This window comes from Antedon bifida, chromosome 6 (genome assembly GCF_963402885.1).
Source record: "Antedon bifida chromosome 6, ecAntBifi1.1, whole genome shotgun sequence".
NCBI lineage: Eukaryota > Metazoa > Echinodermata > Crinoidea > Comatulida > Antedonidae > Antedon > Antedon bifida.
In genome coordinates this window covers 18621396-18637931 of record NC_136231.1, presented here as the reverse complement: position 1 = coordinate 18637931, position 16536 = coordinate 18621396, and the positions used below count along the sequence as shown (strand labels likewise).

Sequence of the window (16536 nt, the reverse complement as noted above, 5' to 3'; positions counted from 1 at the left end):
CTTGTGATTGGTCTAATTGCTTACGATGCGTCCTAGTGTGAAACAAGCTTTAGGACCTAAAGCTTCATTAATCTCAAAAGAGTGTTATCTTCACCGGATATGCGTGGCAGGGAATTTTAAAAGTGTTTGAATAATTATGTGCTTCTAAAAACGTAGCTCAGATTTGCTTTCAGTTGTGAACCCCTTCCTTACCCACTGGCCTTGACCTTTGACACCATTACCATTGCTCATTATAACAATGAACTTTATTACAGCAGTATATCACATTATGTCTTTTGTTCAAAAATGAATTATTTAAAATGTAGTATATTATCGGCGTTAAGAAACCTTGTATTACACAAAATCAAATTTTGTTCTTCACCTCATTAACTAAACATTAATAATTCAACTGTGTAAGTTAATGATGTATGTTGACTTTAATAACGAACCTAAATTACAATTTACATTTTTATCTGGTATACGGTATTGACCTTGATTTACAGGTTATTAGTATTAGATCAGAAGGTTTGTGTTTTTTGCGCCGCTCTTTTAGGCAGTTATAATTATTCAAGAGAACGGAGCATTAGGAAACAGTTACCATGCGGTGTAGCTTATTACTACGGCTGAAAAAATGGGTACAATATTTGGAAAATAGGACTGGGCATGCGCACACCCCAAAGCACGTCTGGGAAAAGAGTCTTTGAAAACGTTTGTTAAGAAATATTGAGATGCATGACGGTAGTTATCGTCAGATGAGCGGCGTTTTTAGTCGCATGCAACGCGACCCTACATCTCACTATGTCGGTCGGTCGGTTGGTTGGTCGGTCGGTAAACACTAACTCAAATTTGAGCACGCGACTGCAGTCATGTATATGACATTGTTTGTAAGAAATATGTCTTGTTTTAGATTTCCAAGGATTTAGAAAATGTAAGAAATGAATATGGATACACTTATACTCGATTTATTGTCATTATACTTGTTTTTTATTAACGGTGATCTTTGATTAGAACACCATATTAAGCAGTGTTTTTAATTTAGGAGTTAGGTGATGTCTGTCGCCGTCAACAGACAAGATACTGTACGATGTTTATTGTCGCTAGACATGATACACCGTTGTTATATTGGCTGTTAAATCTAGGATTTTCCATTGCCAATTTGTCACCAATCACACACCGTATAACCATTGTGTCGTTACACATAGGCCTATTACTTAAACAAACTAATGCATTATTATATATGTTATGGCATTGATCATTCACAAATAAAAAAAAGCATCAACATATTAAAACATAAGCTAAATGAATTCTATTTTAGAAGCACCACATCCGTGGATCTTATTTTAATACTCTTTTCTAAGCACCTGCCGGTTCTTACGATATACTCATAGACCCAAGGCAGACAGACTTCTGTAGTGATATGTACAGCTGAAGAAAATAACACTGCGTACAAGCCTCAGTGGTCTCGTATATTTCGAGACATCTGCCTCCTGAATAATGAGCGCAATCTTATTCAACACCTTGATGAGAATTTTTGCAAATCACCCAAGAAATTGCATATCAAATAAACATTTTTTTTTCTTTATATCCCCATTTTCCAGTTATCCATTAACTCAAGACAATCATTATTGTATAAGTTTAAACTTTATAAACTATTTATTATTATACTGCAAGTACAGTAATCTATTACGGTATCAAACAACGAGATTTATTCAGTTTGTGAAGTTGCCTGGTGTTATAGGCTTATCAACATTCTTGCAAAGTATTCCAAGATACATTATTTCTTGATATGTAGGCCTATGCATATATGTTTGTTTGCATGATAACGTAAATAATTTCTGATTGATTGTCCTGAAACCAACAGCTCATGCTTATTGTTTTTCAGAAGAAAACAAAATATGCACGGAAGCTTTAAAATCTCGTGCTTTCTCTGTATTTGCAATATGGGCCGAAATCGCCCTTCGCATGCTTCTTGCCATATGAGCGCTTAATTTGATTGTTTAATATTGAAATGGCAACTTTTAAGTCCAGTTACTAAACCATTCATACAGGACAAACTTTGAACAACATTAGCCAAATATTACATTCAAGCATCCAACATTGGGCCGACTGTGTCGTGTAGTGTTTTTCCGTAGGCCGCACCTACCTGTTTTTCGCAGTTATTTTACAGAATACAAAATTCTAAACGAACCGGTGTCGGAACTCTCTGAAAATAATCTAGCCTATGGGTACATGTGGCCGACGCCTGTGTAAACTTGGTCAACTCAATCTACGGTTTTATGTCACTAATTCATTCGGTTTTACTAGAAAAATAAAACATGATCGCTTGATGTGCGCATGATTTTCAATATACAGCACGGCGCTGTACCTACGGTATATAATTTTATTAGATGTTTGATTGCCTTATGCACGCTTCCATAATGTCATGTTATGAAGTAATTTTATATGTTAGTTTTTATTTTGCATTTTCTTCATCATATGGGCATTTCTGTTTTATAGCTTCATTTGATCTGATTAGTTTTATTTTCCAATCTTACAAAAGGAGGTCAGACACGTTCACGTATATAATTTTATTATAAAGCTGCAGTAAAAAAGAAAGAATAAAAGGTCGAAAATTACGGCATTTCTTTTAGGAGTTTGAATGAAGCAGTAATATAGAGTTAGCTTTGTCATACACATTTTAAACAAGTATTCGTTTGGTTGATATACACTTAAATGCTTCGTGCAAACTCCCTACCAAGTAAGAGCAAAATGTCGATATTCCCTGCTCCATACTTACTTGGATGCTTGGGAACTGAATCTAAAGTCCTCATCTATTCTCTAATATGTTGTAGGCCTACTCATTCTGAAGGGTTTAGTTTGGTGAATAAATATAGGCCTACTGTATCGATGAAAACACAAGAAGAGTAACCAAACCTTTACCGAGAAATTCATTAGTTTGGTAAAAAACGTTCTTTTTTTGATGATTTTTCTAAAATATCAATAAGATAAACGTCATAAAGGTAATATTCTGTATGATTTAAGTTCAAGGCTTCCCTTTACTGGTCCCCACTCTGCTACGATTGTGTTTTAGATTGTAATGTTTCTCACATCATGAGTCTGTTCATGATTAACGCCAACTATTGTATATTATCAACCATAATAAAGGAAAGATGATAAATTGGTTTGGAGCTCACATAAGTACCCTCAATATATACTTTATGCCAAACATTATTAAGTAATTTCACTTATGTTCTTACTATCATTGGTTGGAAGTGAAAATGATGGGAAAAGCATTAATGGAATAATGCATTATGGAAAATAAATGATGGTACGAACCAACTACCCTTGAACGAAAACATTAGAGTTTTCTCATCCGTAAACGAAGACAAATTACGATCAACACTTCCAGCCAACAATTTGACCAAAATGTCAACCTTTTATTCAAACTTACAATTTTAACATACCGTTATTCACCCGATTGCCGTACGGTACTATGTCTATATTCTATTAAACATAATTCGCCGTACAAATAGTCAAAGTAAATGATAGAAGCAAGTAAGCGATTGCAATAAACACAGTTCATCTTCCAATCAAAAGGAAACGAAATCGATACATAATTAATCATATTTTTACTGGCAGTATTTCAATTTATTCATTGGAAAACCTTCTGTCTAGACCCTATGATAACAAACTTTACAAATGAGTGCATGAAAGAGTGTCTTTGCAAGGAAGATAGAGCATGGAATAATTCCTCCATGGATAGAGTAAATATATTACCATATGATTAATCAAGTTAAAACAAAAGGAGGATAATGGGCCCCTATCCATTATATTAACGATATATATGATATTGGACCTACATGTAATTATGTTTCTCATTTGTTACTTGTAGGCCTATAGAATATTATTTTATACACAATCTTTTTTTAGACTGGAGTTGACTGGGGTCACCGCCATGTTTGAAATATAAATTAGGCCCATAAAACAGTATAGGCCTATTGTTACTGGTATCATTAGTGTATATACTAATAGGCCTTTTTGTATGGTGTTAAACGATTTTATACATATATTCATACACAATTAGCATAATGGTTCCAGACTCGATCGTTGTCGCAGATAAAACATGACAAACAATGCTCTGGCATACATTTCTTTATATAATAAGTTTGGCGTACTTTAAGTGCTATATTTATTCATTCCTTTGAGTAAAAATTTAATGATTTTGAAACATTTTTTGTAACATGTCCAAATAAGTAATTTTCACGTAACAGAAGTAAAATAAAAACGAACAGTCTTGTAACGTTTCACGGTATATTCCCAAGTCAAGTTCAGGTAGCATTTGTGCATTACAAATCACTTGTCGATATCCCCGCATGCCTCTTTTCGTAGACACGCTCTTATAGAAATGGTTTCAATGCATTTAAAATATCAATTTGAATCTTTACATATCGAACTAATTTCAATAAAGATCTTTAGTTTTGTATAATTTGTATGTAATGTGTGATTTCGAAATATGAACTTTTTTATTATTGAAATTCTCTGTGAACAGCTGCTCGGTACTGAAGACCTAGATATTTTCATTTTTATTTCTAAAGTTGACATGATATAATATAATTTTAGTTACTTATTTTATTAACTAGTTTTTGTCTACATTTAGTCTGTAATTCAATCATAATTTGTAGATATTATTTTCACCTTGTCTAGGATATTCGTCCGGCAACGAGTTTAAAATAAATAACATAAATTGTGTCTGGATATGGAAGGCTAAGCAAACTTACAATACTTCTAGGAAACAGCGACTGGAATTCTAAGATCACCATAAGATATTATAGTGAATGCCTACACCGTAGGCCTACTGAACGTATACAGTTAGTACCAATATTAAGCTCTGTCTACACTATCAAACTTGATGTGACAAAAATGTCATGTGCCCATATATGCTCATGATGATGTCATATTACTACCATATTTTGGCATATCACTACCATATTTGGGCACATCTAACTAGTGTAGACAGAGCTTTAGGCAGCAGGAAATCTAGAATATTTGTAATTTAAACAAAAAAGCTTATTTTCTCTTCCACTCTAGAATTCGCATTCCTTTATTTCAAAAACGTATGAATACATTGCACAAAAATGGATAACTTATTACGAATGAATTAAAAATCATTTTCTTGTGCTGCTATTTATAAATATAATAACGAAACAAATAAAACTATTTCTATTAATAAATAGAGACTTATAAACTAAAATGAAATGTCATTAAAATTTAATTATTAACTTAGTGTCTTCTCTAATCAGTCATACATATTAGGATATTTTACACATCAATAAAGGAAAATATCTAGTATTTCCATATAAAATAGAAATAAATTTATTATTACATTTAGATTAAAATAAATAAATACATTATTTCAGTAAACGTCAGTAACCTAACCTTACATAATACAGGCACGACATGTGATACACATGAGATGCTGTATTACAGAATTATCCTATGATACTGCGCAAATATTGTCATACATGTATGTGGAGACAGGACTGAGAATCAGGAATTAGGAATTAGGAAAGTGTGATGGTAATTTAAATGCATATGTAGGCTAGTATTGTGCGTACAAAACAGTGAATCATGTATTTAAAAACAGATTTCTATTTATGTTATGACTACCACATATACATAAATAATTCACCTACTACCCAATCTATGATTTTAGCTAGACATGTAAACCTACCAAAAGGCAGTATTTTAATACGTCGCACTGTAACAGTTGAAAGAGCATTCCATGTGTATTTCCAATAAATCATTGAAGTTCCCTCATGAATCAGGTAACCATTGTTCGCACGGATAATTATCACGAAACTCCATGAGGGAGATGCCTGCCTGATGCCACCATAAGAAAGCTATCACTACCATTATGTGCCAAAGCTGATGACTGGAGCCGATGTAGTCCATGGTTCCTGCAAGAACAATAATAGAATGCAGATCTCAAAATAGGAAGGCCTACAGTATATCCATTCTCTTCTGTCAGATATGGGTTAGAATTTTATAGATCGATTTATAGATAGATAGAAATAGATAGATGGGTACTAGTACTAGCAGTACACCAGACGATCCCATCCTCTTTTCAATAAGTTCAATAAGTGTATTGATTGCACATGAGACACAATGCACACAGGACCAACGACTCAACGTCTCATCCAAGATGGTTGCTATCTACATGTATTCCAACCCTCCAGTTGGAACACATGGAGAGCGGTGATTTGATTCAAACCGTGGTGGGCCAAAGGAAATGCACTTTCATGGTTCAGTGCAAAACAGTGACTACCACAAGTTTAACTGACTGTGCGACATGACACTCTGTTGAATCATGAACCCCTTAAGCTCTGTCTACACTATCACAATTTATGTGACAACAAAATATGATGTGCCCATATATGGACATGATGATGTCATATCACTACCATATTTAAGCATGGGCACATCATACTTTTTTTGTCAAATTAGTTTGATAGTGTAGACAGAGCTTTACACATAGCCTAGCAAAACTTCACACATACCAGGATGCACACAATACAAAACGCCAGTGTTGGCACCCCAGTGTGCTTAACTTCAAAGTTTTAGCTAGGCGATATAAAAGTTAGCTGTTAGGGTCATTATGGCTGAGATATTGAATGATTATTTTGGGCTAAAAAGATACTTTAAACAATTTTACCTGGAAAACAACGTTCGGGAAACTTTGTTGCATAGAAGAATAATGCTAACACTCCCAGAATATACATCACTACAATTTTAGGTACAAAAGTCTAGAAAAATAAAAGTATTTATTAAAGCTTGTATAACATTTGTAATAAGACAGTATATAATAATTCAGTATTTTGAGTAGAGTATTTACCTGTACAATAAGAGAGTCAAATCCACCATACAGAAAAGCCCAGTGAGACACTGGAATAATACCAAAGGCTACCATAGATATAAAGGCTATGAGACGCTTGGTTGACCAATTAGATTTGTGAAACATCGGATGAAGTTGAAGAAACAATGTTGCTAATATCATACAACATACCATTACTAAGTATACATTACGGCACACCTATGAATGAATGTTAGATCAAGAAAATTAAATACAGTAGATGACCTATAAGGTGACATTTTCAGAGGTTCATGGAGGTTTATTTACCAAGGTAAACTACCATGCGAGTATAATTCTTTTGTAAATCCATTGTTTAATTCCACAACCTAATTTTTGCCAAATTCAAACGCCCCAATACTGAGCCATATACAGTATTATTGTCCTTTGACTTAGCTCTGTCTACACTATCAAACTTTATGAGACAAAAAATGTGATGTGCCCATATATGGACAAGATGCACACTAGTCAAACTAGTTTGACACATATTATATGAAGACAATGCTGAACAAAACAGTACAAAATGACTTACAGGGAAGCATGAAAATGCATAGAATACAGCAGGAAAATAGCATCCTAGAAGACCCACAGATATGCCTGCTAGATCTAGGCACAGCCATCTCTTACAAGCCACTTCTGAGCGGCAACAGAACAGATGGTACCCTGCTGAACTCAACATACAAAACTGTAAAGGAAGTGATCAAAATGTACGTAGTATGTTTGCATGACATCAAAATTATCAATTACATCAAATGGCATTTTGTAAATGAAATTACGACTACAATTTTAGTAAAAAATGTAGTTACTGTAATTCCTGTGTACGGTTCTAGGACACCTACCCCCTAGACAGTTACCCCCGGATGTTTACCACCCGGACAACTACCCCCCGGACAACTACCCCCCGGACAACTACCCCCTTAGGACAACTACCCCCTTAGGACAACTACCCCCTTAGGACAACTACCCCCTTAGGATAACAACCCCCCGGACAACTACCCCCTTAGGACAACTACCCCCTTAGGATAACTACCCCCCGGTCAACTACCTATTATACACTGTTGCAGAGTCAGGTTCTTCCTAGAGGGTAATTGTCCGGGGGGGTAATTGTCCGGGGGGGTAGTTGTCCTAAGGGGGTAGTTGTCCGGAGGGGTATTTGTCCGGGGAATAGTTGTCCTAAAGGGGTAGTTGTCCAAAGGGGGTAGTTGTCCAGGTGGTGGTTGTCCGGGGGGTAGTTTTCCGGGGGGTAAATGTCCAGGGGGTGAATATCCGGATACGCCTGTGTATGTATACAAAATAATAGTGGTAAATATTTATAAGAATGGGTTAGTAAAAATAGAGTAAGTGTTAGGTTTATCTTATATTATTTCTGTACTGTATGAGGAACTCATTCAAAATCAAATTCAAACTTACCTGGAAACACAAAATGAATACAGAGAAGATTACTTGATCAATGAAGGTACCACGGAAGGAGGGTATAATGACAATACTATCATAGATAGATAAGGTCAGAAAGAGTAAAAACCCTATAAGATGTGTCCACACGTTGAGTGTCTCATTTGACCAGAAGCACAAACTATAGTTAAAACACACACAAAAAAATTGGAAGGTACAGTAATGTTATAAGGTGTGTCCACACATTGAGTATATCTTTTTCAGAAGCATGAATAATATAATACAAACATAACACAAAATAAAATTGATGGTATGCATAATATTTCATAAGGTGTGTTCACATGGTATTGTACTGTAGGCCTAAGTGTCTCATTTTACAACAAAACACACACATTTGAGGATATACAGTACATGTGTAATATGTCATATACAGTATAGGGAAGTCTTCAAATCATTAGTTCACATAAAGAGATAGAACAGAGTGTACATAATGAAATTGTTCACACTGTTTTAACAAACAATGGAAGCCATTGTACTGTATAGCCATCAACTAGCTCATACATGCCAACATATTTTAGACTTCTCCTAGCTTACCTCCCAGTACTGAACCATATTTCACTTGAAGTTAATTCAATTTTAAGGGACATACACAAACCTTTGAATACATTGTCCAGATGAGAGGAAGACTCTGTAACCACTAGTTATGTATGGATTTCCTTTGAGAAAATAAGGAATTTCGTGGTAACTATACAAAACAATGCCTTTACGACTGTAACCAGAAATGTCCATTGATTCCATCATTGCATTTGGTCAGCTTGTAATTATACGATGAATGACATTATACAATCTAAAAAATATATGAATTAAAAAAGAATATTATATACTTTTTTGGTTTTAATGAAAAATAGCTCGAGGCCCATTGAGGATGTTTGTTACTCACATTGCGTAATTGTAGTTGAATAAACGCTGTGTTTAGAGTTCCATCAGTGGAACGCAATTGATTGGTCAATGATTGGATCAACGCTAATTTGTTTGACTGCTTTGTTGGCGTAGTGGTGTAGCTAGATATCGAGTGATTTTGTAAGTTTGATTTACAATTTGTTTTTTTTTTTTGTTATCATGGTTATCTCCTCCTCATCTTTACCTTACCATTACCTAGAGGGATGTTTTGGTAGGTGGGCAGTTGGCGAATCGTATAACCATGCATAAGGTTTATCGCAAATAGCTTGATTTCGCGAGGAACGTCATTGCACAATGCATGATAGGAAGAGTTTGGGAGCAAACGTCACAACGCGTATGCACAAACTAAAAATCATGTATGTGCGCGTCCCTTCCCACCATGCGTCGCATGCTATTTGTCTTTGAGATAAAAACATTATTAAATCATCTATTCACCAGCAACAACCATTCGTCCAACCTAGCCAGGTGCCTAACCTAGCTCACAGGCCCTACTAGATACCCTATCCCGGGCTAGGCCTAGATAGTTGTCTGGGTAGGCTGGGGCTAGTAGTAGGGAGGCCTGCTGGCTGGCTACTTCTAGTATTATAATAGTTAGTAGGCCTACCAATCCTGGCTAGTTAGGGCCTAGCCTATGCACAGGATTACACACCTTAACTTATATGAACAACAATAATAATATACAGAATACGAATTACTTATTATCATCCTATATTAAATATTACGAAATATAATCATACTAACATGCATCATGAATAAAAACGGTGTTTCTACGCACAATTATGACAACAACAAATCAAAACAAACTAATAATTGATGATGGCGACCGGTAAAACTAAAGAGGGCGACATATTTGTAATTTTCTCTATCACACACAACACCATGGTTTAAATAAAGTCTTTATGTGATCAAAATTATATGTAGTGTATATTATCATGAAGAAATAAGTTAAGATTTTCCAGGGTATTATATAGAATTTATAATTTCAAATGTTATGATATTGCAAAGTTATTAAATATTAAGTTTAAAAAACTTTAAAAACACCAAAAAACCAAACAAAGTTTGTTATTAAGTTTTAATATATTTATACGCATTCCTTTGTATTTATTAACACTGTATTAAACAAAGACTTTATACACCATTTATACCAAAAACTAAATATCTGTTTTGCTTAAATTGTCTATGTTCTCGATTGTCTGATACTGTAATTAAATTAAACTAAAATGGACCGTATTCACTGTTCAACTTTTCCAAAATCAGTTTGTTGGTTCGGAAATTTTTTTTTCATGTTGAATCCGGTAGTAAGGTAAATTTGGAAGTGAAACTTAATATTATGTTGATTGTATAAAAAATGTTATTTTATTTAGTAACAAAAATACCTTAAATTAAATTACATAAATAATTTATTTCCTTTTTTTTAAATGTCATTTTATGTGTGCTGAAAAACAAATAATGCCTCTTATATTGCCAAATACACAAGATAAAAACAACAACTTGTCTTAAAATTTGTGTTCTCTAAATAAGCCTTACATTCACATTCTGATGGTAGAATAATTTTGAGTGAAACATCAAGATATAGTTAGTAGTCAAATATGTTTAAACAGCAGATTCAGCGGTACAGTCCATTTCACCTAAAGGGAGGTGTTATTGAATTCATTTGTTGTACAATCACCATGTAGCATTTATTTATCCCAAAAAAGGGTGTGCAATAAAATGTTCAACCACCTTAATAGTACAGTTTTTTTCAACTAAATGGTGGTGTTATCACAATCCATGTTCCGTTTGTCCAACAAGCAAATATTCAAGCAGCACACCCCTGTGGAATAGTCCATTTCACCTGAGATCTTTGATGATGGTCGTGAGATCTCCCTTCATCTTCACATGGTTCAGTTCGTCGTATAATGGAGGATGTTTTGGATGCGGATGAAAACCTGTTTGTTTGCAGGATGAAATGTAGTTTAGGCCATAGTCCGGCGTTAAAGAAAATACGCCAGTCCTGCAAGATAAGAAAAATGAGTCCTCTTGTAACAAAAAAAAAATTTTAGTAAAGATAATAAACAACGTGAGTAAAAGTAATGATTAAGTTACACCAAATAATCTGCTACACCAAGGGAAGAGCAGCACAATAGCAGATATAATCATCATTTTAAATGAAAATTTAAAAAAAATAGTTAATAGTTAAATTCTCTGAAATATTTTAGGCCTGTTTTGTTCCTGATCTACATCAAAAATAAAATTGAAATTGAAAAATTGACTGTTCAAGAAGAATAGCATTATATTATATTACTGGAATTCAACAATCCATATGAAAGATTCTTGGCTGATAATCAAAATAATTTTTTGGATGGTGGCCCAACTTTACGAACAACTTTATGACAAAAGTCACACACAGTCAATAAGATTAGAGAAAAATTGAATGATGTTGAAGCATAGCATGAAGCAGATATAATATCTCTATGGTTGAAGTAACAACAAAGTATCAATGGCTCTAATATAAGCTAGCAACAGAATATCATAATTAAACATGCCATCTGAAAATGCTTATACAGTAGTAAATAGAAAACAAAGCACTTACTGATTATGTGCTGGAGCACAAACAATTGCAATAGCTTCCGGAAGCATTATCTGATAGGGGCAGTGAGTATGCAGGTCAATGCTTGACATGAATGCTGTCTGAGTTGGATGAGTCTGTGGAAGAATTAAACACATCATAACCAAAAACAAACTACGCGTACTCTAACACATTATAAAGCTCTGTCTACACTGTCAAACTAGTTTGACAAAAAAAGTGTGATGTACCCAAATATGGTAGTGATATGCCCAAACATGGTACTGATATGACATCATAGTGTTCATATATGGTGGGCACATCATTTTTTTGTCACATAAAGTTTGATGTGTAGATAGAGCTTTACACTAGTGAGCTTTCATGTCAGGACGATAGATGGAAAGAGATAACTTATATAAATATTAATCTGGAGTTTACACATACCATGGAGTATGTCCCATACATATACTGAGGCATCAATACTAGCGTTTTGTACGGTGTGTGCACCAGTGTGTGTAAACAGAGTTTTGCTAGGCGATGTGAAAGAGGTACTATACAGTGTAAACACAGTTCCGTATTATGAAGACTCGATAATTACTTACATAAGTATTGTTGACATGCCACATTTAGTACTTAATTTACATAAGCAATAATAAAAAGGTTAGTTATCATCATTATTAATGAATCTTACATGAATCCAGCCAAGGGTTATAAGGTCATTGTTATCCATACAGTCAAAGATGTCTTCTTCATTAAGTGCTGTACAGGAGTCTGAAGTTGAAGTTTGTTTAGGTACAACAATATGAGTAATACTGAAAGAGTTGCGAGCCTATATAAAACAAACCATTTGTAATTCATATGGAAAGAAAAAGACATCTAGGTTAGTGGCAGATGTGAGAGCAGGGGAAGGGAGCAAGACAGAGTGGTAGGGTGTTCAGTAGGAGACTTCTTTATCAATGCAAATTATGGGACATTCTACTTCTAAATTTTGTCAGAGTCTCATCTCGGATATCAGAGATTATCAGCATAGAGCAATCACACACCATTGGTGAGATAGGGAACCATCACATATCATGTGTGAGATAGGGAAGCATCACACAGCATTAGTGAGACAGGGAACCATCACACAGCATTGGTGAGACAGGGAACCATCACACAATAAGTGTGAGACAGGGAACCATCAAACAACATGTGTGAGATAGGGAACCATCACATAGCATTGGTGAGACAGGGAACCATCACACAATAAGTGTGAGACAGAGAACTATCACACAGCATGTGCAAGATAGGGAACCATCACACAACATAGGTGAGATAGGAAATCATCACACAACATGGGTGAGATAGAGGACCATCATATAACATGGTTGAGATAGGGAACCATCACACAACATGGGTGAGATAGAGGACCATCATATAACATGGTTGAGATAGGGAACCATCACACAACATGGGTGAGATATGGAACCATCACACAACATAGGGAACCATTACATACAAGAACTGTGCTGTGACCTACCAACTTTCCTGCTAATATACCACAGGTTTCAAGGTTTTTACTTGTATTGTATTTCGCTAAAGCAAGAAACTTTGGGACCGCATCTAGTGGGACAAAGACACTTCGTAAACCAAAGTGATTGATGGGTGCCGATGCAGGAGGATCCTGCATCAAGTGACTCGGTTTGCTGCTTCTGTCAACTTTCTTTGATCGGTCAACTTTTGGAGCCGCTGAAATGCTGCAATAAAATAGTACATGGATTAATTATTTATTAGGTATTAGGTAAGCTTGTAAATCTGAGACAGTCAAAGGTTGTTGGTTTGGTGGAGTAGTAAATGACTTTTGAGAGACCTACTGCATTCCTAAAGTTTAGACATTTGTCTGTAAATGACTTCAACTTCATAATTTTGATAAATTGGATTGTCAAAATGGTGAACATTTTATTGCACTACAGGTTGTTTTATGAGTATGAACTTAATTTTCAGGTGCACCAAGCATTTATTTTATTTGGCTCTACATCTTGTATCGAGCACTTTCGTTTACGTGATCTGCTTTAAATTCACCACGAGTTATATATAGATATTTGTATACTTTGAAGCTATTAATTAGAAAATAAATAATAATAATAATTGTATATTTTTTAGATAAAATGTCACTTACTTATCATCTGGCATTGGTGGCGCAGTTGGTTGTGGTACCATTCCTGGTATCGGTATGGCACCAGGCATTGGAGATGGCACACCTCCGGCAGAGTTGAAATTCATAGTGCCTTCTCCAGGCTGTGGAGAAGTCATTCCCGAAGGAGCACCAGGAGGTATAACAGGGATTATAACAGGAGGTCTCCTCTTTTCCCTTTCAGCAAGTCTTTCTTGCTCTATTTTTGCTTCTCTTTGTTGCTGTAGTATTTTCTGTTCCTCTTCAGCTTTCTTCAAAGCCAATTTCTGATCTTCTAATAATCTATGTTGTTCTTCAGTTATTTGTTTTGCTTTTTCTTCCTCTATCCTCCTTCTTTCCTGTTCTAACGCAGCTTGCTCTTCCTCCCTGATTCTTTTCTCTTCCTCTAATTTGCGACGATGTTCTTCTTCTCTCTTTGCCTCCTCTTCTTCTTCTTGTTGCTGAAACAAATTTCCCCATATTATATGATTATAAATATGAAATTTTAATGTACTGTTTTTATTGTCACTTTATTATAAGCAATTATCACCCTAACATACAAATAAGATATAGCATTGATAATGATAATAGTAGAAGTATTTATAACCACTGAGCAACCTTATCAACGTTATCATAATCAACACCATCACTATCATTGGAATCATAATACAGTAGAACCCCTATTAAGAGGTCAAGCATACCTTTTGCCGCAAGTATATTTCATATTCCTTTTGGAATATTTCACGAAGTTTCTTTTTCGTTTCTTCGGCTCTTGGAAAAGCTAACTTAATCATCTATAAATAAAGGTTTAACAATTTTAATTTTTAAAGCATTTTTTTCAATCCAAGATTGTATTCATATTTTTACTTTAAAGATGTTTGTGTTATATATAAAGACTGAATGAGTACATCATAATCATTTTATGTACAAATACCCTTTCTCCCCTTCGGTTCCATAGTTCTATGTTTGGAATTTAATAATTTTTCGTTTAAAATCTTTGACAAATTCCGACAGTCTGATTTCACAATTAGACAGTATCTTAACTACAAAATTATTTTGCATGAATGTTTTTTTTTTAATTTGACTATAAGACTTGACTTGTAAACTGAAGCATCACTATGGTAAACGATATTAATAAAATATTATTAACTTACCTTCATGTTTTTCTTAATCTCCACTGATTTGCTTGATTTTACATTCTGGTAATCTGGATGTTTCGGCAATTTCTCAACAAAAATTCTAAAAATATAAATCCTGTTTAATCCTCCATTCATTGAAATCTATATATCATGTAATAATGTTCACAATTCATTCATTGTTATTTTAATTGATATGAATGAGTTTCCTGGTAAAATCTAAAAATTCTTTTTCTATTTTAAAAAATTACTTTCCAAGAAACTGGAAGATAAAGCAGACTTCAGAGATGTTTAATAATACTGTATTACTATGCATTATTAGCCGGGTAAAGATCATTGTCTTGAAGGGACCTGCCTTCAAAGACTTGAAAGTGAATGGCCAATGTTGGTTTATCCAGGTAAATAAATCTCCCGCTAAAGGTTATTTGATTAACCACAATAAATTCAGTCACCACCTACGTTATAAACTTTGTGTACAGAACAAAAGCATGTTGCCAATTGTGTTCCTCATAATATACGTCAGCCTAAAATGTGAGAAGAATAAAGTATTAATACTGACAATATTAATAGTGACGATGAAGACGTAACAATAAGTGGTGAATATTAATAACACTCTAATTTGCATAAACTTTTAAATGTTAAAATTGTCTCATTAGCTTATAATTACCATTCGCATCATTTCTTGTCCTGATCGAAGATACCTTCTTGCAGGTACTGTACTATCAACCTCAACAGATGATCCATAGTCACCTAAAGCTCGTATACGTTTCGTGGGATCGTATTCCATGTTCAATCTGAAACAAAAATCATTACATTTAAGCAAAGAATATGTCTAATAATATAGTAAAATATGAATATTGTTTGATTTGCTAGTTACTGTAAAAAAATACAAATAAAACTGAAATGTCGCCCAAACTTTAGCAGCAAATTTGTCAGCAATTAAAGGCAGGGTCTATCTAGCCCACACCACTACTTACTAAACTAGGCCTACCTAGCCTAGTAGTAGGTAAGCTAGTCTAGGTCTAGTAGGCCTGCCTACCGCCGTACCACCTTACCGTTACCTAGTCTAGTAGTAGTAGTAGTAGTAGTAGTAGTAGTAGTAGTAGTAGGCTCGACTATCCTATATTATATAGGCCTAGTTAGTACTAACTACACTCACTAGCCTAGTGACTAGTAGTAGTGACTAGGCCTAGGCCTAGTAGGCTAGCTAGAGCCTACTCTAGGCCTAGGTAGGGAGGCATTTTTTAGCTAGCTTGGCCTTGCTAGTTTAAAGGCTAGGTAATAATTAAAAAAAATCTACAATTACATAGAAATACTATCAACCTAAAAAATAATGTTTGGGTTGTTTGTTTTGAATGATGAGAGGCCTCCTCTCTCAGCTCTCTACACTTCTGCTGCTCCCCACAACTTGTTTACCATGACGTCATCCTCTTGTGACCCGAGAGGTCAGACACCTTAAACAAGCACGTGACTAGCGCGCACATTT

At 34.7% G+C, this 16536-nt stretch overlaps 2 protein-coding genes across 3 annotated transcripts; both read right to left on the bottom strand.

Annotated features, from left to right (window-relative positions):
* Nucleotides 1–5052: 5052 nt before the first annotated feature.
* Nucleotides 5053–10044, bottom strand: LOC144844463 (progestin and adipoQ receptor family member 3-like). The gene is made up of 7 exons (XM_078701399.1): nt 9959–10044; nt 8913–9104; nt 8276–8438; nt 7398–7550; nt 6851–7048; nt 6671–6761; nt 5053–5915 (listed from the first exon to the last, which is right to left on the bottom strand). The coding sequence occupies exons 2-7, from the start codon at nt 9056–9058 to the stop codon at nt 5773–5775; spliced, it is 894 nt and encodes a 297-aa protein (XP_078557525.1). The 5' UTR covers nt 9059–9104; nt 9959–10044; the 3' UTR covers nt 5053–5772.
* Nucleotides 10045–10282: 238 nt separating this feature from the next.
* On the bottom strand, nt 10283–16484 carry LOC144844448 (STAM-binding protein-like). Of its 2 annotated transcripts, none has more exons than XM_078701369.1 (10): nt 16374–16484; nt 15718–15844; nt 15510–15574; nt 15069–15153; nt 14616–14708; nt 13921–14375; nt 13282–13498; nt 12454–12591; nt 11790–11902; nt 10283–11210 (listed from the first exon to the last, which is right to left on the bottom strand). In XM_078701369.1, exons 2-10 carry the CDS (start codon nt 15835–15837, stop codon nt 11048–11050), a joined length of 1449 nt encoding a protein of 482 aa, XP_078557495.1. In that variant the 5' UTR covers nt 15838–15844; nt 16374–16484; the 3' UTR covers nt 10283–11047. The 2 variants fall into 2 exon arrangements, with proteins under 2 accessions (XP_078557495.1, XP_078557494.1); XM_078701368.1 differs by having other exon boundaries at nt 16357–16468.
* Between the last annotated feature and the right edge of the window lie 52 nt (nt 16485–16536).